General features: G+C 39.3%; 1 protein-coding gene across 1 annotated transcript in view; it reads left to right on the forward strand.

The window, feature by feature from the left end:
- ap1m3 (adaptor related protein complex 1 subunit mu 3) overlaps positions 1-5,014 on the forward strand; it is a 36,637-nt gene that overhangs the window by 19,454 nt on the left and 12,169 nt on the right. Inside the window, exon 6 of the mRNA XM_032525418.1 lies at positions 653-779. Within this exon, the coding sequence (XP_032381309.1) occupies positions 653-779 (127 nt within the window). The remainder of the gene's footprint in view (positions 1-652; positions 780-5,014) is intronic.

Raw genomic sequence — 5,014 nt, forward strand, 5'->3', positions numbered from 1 at the left:
ACACACACACACACACACACACACACATCACTGATGAGTAAGATAAGGTGAGGTTTTTAGGCTTCATGATAAAACCCATTTAGATGAACATTTTATATTTTGAACTGAGAAATACAGACAAGGACTCAGGTTTCCTGGAGCCAAAGAAAAAGGACAAATCTGTATACATGAATAGGCTGGTGCCTTTTAAACTCAAAGAAAGAACTGTTTTGACCTTGAAGCAACACATAAAGGACAACTCAACACACGGTTGCAGGTTTTTACAAGTCAAAGAGAAACCGATAAGGTTTTTAAGAACTGCTTGAGAGCTGCAGCTGCCACTTCCTTTCCTGTGACCAGGGACTTTTTTAAATGCTGTCAGAGTTTTCTATCCTCTTTTATCGACACATTGCTTTCATTTGTTGCTGGGAGTTTTTATGTAAATGAATGGCTGCCACTGATCTGTATCATTATTTTTTTTTCAAAGAAGAAAAAAAAGCCACTTGTATGTGCACATTTGTATTTTCTAAACGTAAAGTTTGTGTACTTTCAGGTAAACTCTGTTGAGATTTGACTGTAGAGCTGATATCATACCTGTGATCACACTGCTGTTCTCCAAGCATGAATTTAGACTTCTCTTGCTCAATGCAACGCCCTACTCTTCTGTCTATAGGTGAACGCCAATGGCAGCGTCCTGCGGAGTGAAATATTGGGCTCTATCAAACTCAAAGTGGTCCTGTCGGGGATGCCTGAACTCAGATTGGGCCTCAATGACAAAGTGTTGTTTGAAATCACAGGCAGTAAGTAACAGTGTGTCATTCTTAGTGTCATACATGTCTTTTTAAAAGTGTTTTTATGAGGTAGCAATAGAATCACATATGACAGTAAAGTTGACTTAAATCACATACAGTAATCTGAAAGAGGATAAATTGGCAAGCGTGGATAATTTAACTTCAAATTTAACTACTTTAACTTAGTGCTTATATTGTGCTATTTTGGCTTTTCCCTTCCCTTTATTGTGTTACATATCTGTTTGTGCACGTTATAGTTTACAAAGGGAAAAAGCCCAAAGTTCACATACTGCTCCAAACAGCTCTATTGTAGTCCAGCCTTTAATTCTGTGACAAACGTGTGTCACTTTTAACACACGTTATAATGCTCGCCTAGCTGCTAGCATGGCACACCCTCATGCTCTGCTACTGACAAGCTAGCAGTACTTACTGAGCATGTGCGACTCCCAACAAAGATGGTACAGAAGGGGGATGCCTCACTCGGAAGATAAAACACAGAGCTCAACACACAGGGGGAAAAGAGGAGTTGCAGCAATGTGCAGTACAACAAATAAATGGCATTTTGTTTACAATTATACTTTATTTCACATACTGAACCAACATCGACGGACTGTCATGCATGTGAGAGGAATATCTTTGCGAGATTTTCTTTATCTCAAAGTGCCAACATTTGACACTGTTGATAGAGAACCTGTTAAATGTCCACAGGGGAAGTTTAGTTGTATTTTGAATCAAAAAATAATTCACCCTAAATATAAGTTTGCGTCAAAAATCTACTAGACTAATGCTTAATTGCCAAAACATATTTGTAAATATGATACTGGTTGATAGTTGAGCGCTGGCTGTGAACTCGTCCTAACACTTCCACCCTCACCTCCTCTTTCTGGCTAAACCCCTCACTCCTGCAAATCTCACACTCGGCTTAGCTTTCATCTTTCATCTCCTCATCTTCCTTTCCCTCTCCTCCTACTTTCCCAATTTTTCCACTTCTGTCTCCCACTGCTACACACCCCCTTGTCTATTCCTGCACCCTCACCCCGTTCTCCCTCTCATCTCCCTTTTTTCCTTCCTCTCTTTTGCCTTCATTTCTTCCCCCCTACCGCTTCTTACCGAAGGGGAAAGCCTCCATCATTGTCTAGCCTCTTTTCCTCTCAGTTAATCCTCACCCCAGGCTACAGCCCTGGAGATAAAAGGTGAGGGTCTGTGGATATCCTGTATATGCAGTCCACAATCCCCCGCTGTGTTTTGAAGTCTGGGAAATAACATATTCTCTGAAAAAAAAGATCAGAAATCCCGATGAAACACACTGACAGATGTGACAGATACAGCAACACCCACAATTGCACGCTGAATGTTTATACAAATATTTAAATGTGTTTTACCCTCTCATCCTCAGCAGTTACACTTTTTTTACATATCATTTCGCAGTCATTAGGCGGTTCTCATGTTTGCCTGATTTGCACATTTTATCACAGCTGGATGCAGCCATAATGGGAACATAAGTCATGTAACACTGCCCTCTGCAGGCAGACATCCATCATTGCCACTGCAAAGGACATAGAAATGTCATATAAAATGAATGTCACATTCATAGTATTCTCTGATTGAAAACCGGTGAATGAAATTACATAACCCACAAAATTAGTCACCAGTCAGTCAAGATGAACAATGAGGCCTTTTTATTTAAAATATTTGATCATTTGTGACACTGCTCACAAATCTCTTAGATTAACCACAGTTACTTATCAGAGGTGTTTGTCTGTTTGTTTAAAGCTTTTGGCAGTATGAGCTGAGGTTCATTAACGATTATTTTTATTACCAATTAATCAGGTGAACTCTTCAAACCCCCTCCCCCCAGAGAGGACAGAGAGTTGGAAATGTTCATATATTATTTTACCTCATACGATACATTAACCATATTAAGAACTATAGGATGAGCATTATGTGTTCTTAATATGGCTGAATACAGTACCAAGACGGAGCCTCCCCAGAAGGAAAATAGAACATCATAGTTCTCAATTGTGTTGCTTAATAGTAGCAATAAAGATTTGGACATTTCAGCCCCCTAGTATCAAATGGAAGATACAGCAGAGATAAGCGGATTCGAGGACATTTCTTATTCCATATACATTTCCTGAAGAGTGCTGTGAGTTTCTCAAACATTCCTGCAGGTGGCGCGAGAGGGATATTTTGAAATACATACATGAATTGAGGCAATATGTTCCTTTTTAACATAGTCCTCCCTATCATAGATACAGATAAGGACAGCCACCTTTCTATAGATTAATGCACTGAGTTAATTATTACTTCATAGTTTGTTGGTGCTATAGTTTCTAAATTAGATAAGAGTTTAAAAAATATTGGAAAATATTATTAAATATTGTCTTTCTTTTCCATAAAGCAGCATTAGATAATTTAGTCAGTCAGTTTTACTATTGTTTCATGTTTCATATTTGATAAGGTGGACCTAAGAAATATTTAGCATTTTTGTTGGAAAGATGACTACCAAATTAATTTTCTTTCAAGAACATAATTCACTAATCATTACGTATCCTGTGCCCTGGACCTTTAAATACTAAAAATGTCTGACTTAAATTGTCTATCAGGCCACGTGTGTCAGTGAGATCACAGCAATGTAAGATGATCTGGACAGAAAGATTGCCATTATGTGCAACAGCTGAACGAAAACAGATTAGGTTGCTCCCGTCTGCTGCTGTGTATTAACAGCACAGAAATTGGTGAAAGCAGCCTTAAAGGTGAACCCCAGGGGACGTTGCTGCATCTTCAATCCCCACCTGGCATGTACACAAACGCACACACACACACACACACACACACACCTGCCTCTTCTTCCGCCCCTTAGGCCCTAGCAGTGACAGTGTCTCATATGACCTTTCTTTCCTGTCTTGTGTGTGTGTGTGTGTGTGTGTGTGTGCGTGCACGCGTGCCTGCGTGTCAGACATTAAAAACAAACCAAAATAGAGACTGAGAAAGACAGAAACCGTTCTAAAGGGCTTCCCTGCTTTGCTTGTCCAGGAGTGCTCTGCTCTCCCCAGACCTGACCTCAGCCAGTCCTCTCTCAGGCATGAGGAATGTCACACACAAACACACACACACACACACACACATACACAAACACACACACACAATGTCAATAGGGAAACGTGCAAGTAAGCAAACATGTATAAACCTATTTGCGTGAAGGCACTCGAGAGCAAGAACAATGAACAAGGAAGAAACACACACATACCCCTCCCTTACTTTTTTTTTTAAAGAGCTTTACGAAATATATGCTACATACACTATGTATACATATGCTACATAGCAGATCAGAGAAAAACAAAACAAAAAACAAAACTAACATAATTAATATCAATAACAAGCTTAACTAATGAAATGTACCAGTGACAAAATGGGCTAGTAGAGTGCATGCAGTACAAAGAGTCCTTCGTAAAGTACATCGAGTCTTTTGTAAAGTGCATTATATCACAATGTCTAAATGTTCCAAGGAAGGAGCTCTTGTTAATCTAGAGTTCTTCTTCTCCTTAGTTCAGTGAGCACTTGTTTGCACACGTCATCGCTGTTTATAATATCTGTTGAATGACCACACAGCATCTAGTCTTCCATTATTTGAAGCATACAATTTTATTATTTGTATCAGTTGCTTGTGTTTCTCTGGTAGAATCTCATCAATAACACAATACATTACAGATTTAAATGAAAGGTCAAAATTTACACCATACACTTTTAACTTGCTCGATAACCGTCCAATAAGAGATGCTGTTGTGTCTCATCTTCATTGCAGTAAATCCTTGGACATTTTTTGTTGACACATAGCAACCCCAAGACACAACAGCTCTGACAGGAAGTCTGTTTACCGACGTCGGCCATCTCACAGCACGAATGCTCTCAGAATGGTTCTTATTTTTGAAAAATGTCAAGAACTGGGTTCCTTTGCGGTAGGTTATGTGTTTATAATTTACATTCCCACCATATTTATAATCATTCATTTTTTTTAAAGCATTTTACTCGAGAGGCCTTTACAGTCTATTTCATGTTTTTCATATTCATGTGTAAAATCACCATAAATGAGGTTGCATTCTGTACCTTGTCTGGCTCTCCCTCTCTCTCCATTTCCTCCGCTTGGAGTGGTCACCGACCCAGCGAGCATTCCTTGAGATGGCTGCTGACACATTTTTAACAAAAGCAATATACAATCTTATACCCATTTCTACTACCCCCCC

This window comes from Etheostoma spectabile, chromosome 9, assembly GCF_008692095.1.
Source record: "Etheostoma spectabile isolate EspeVRDwgs_2016 chromosome 9, UIUC_Espe_1.0, whole genome shotgun sequence".
Taxonomy (NCBI): domain Eukaryota; kingdom Metazoa; phylum Chordata; class Actinopteri; order Perciformes; family Percidae; genus Etheostoma; species Etheostoma spectabile.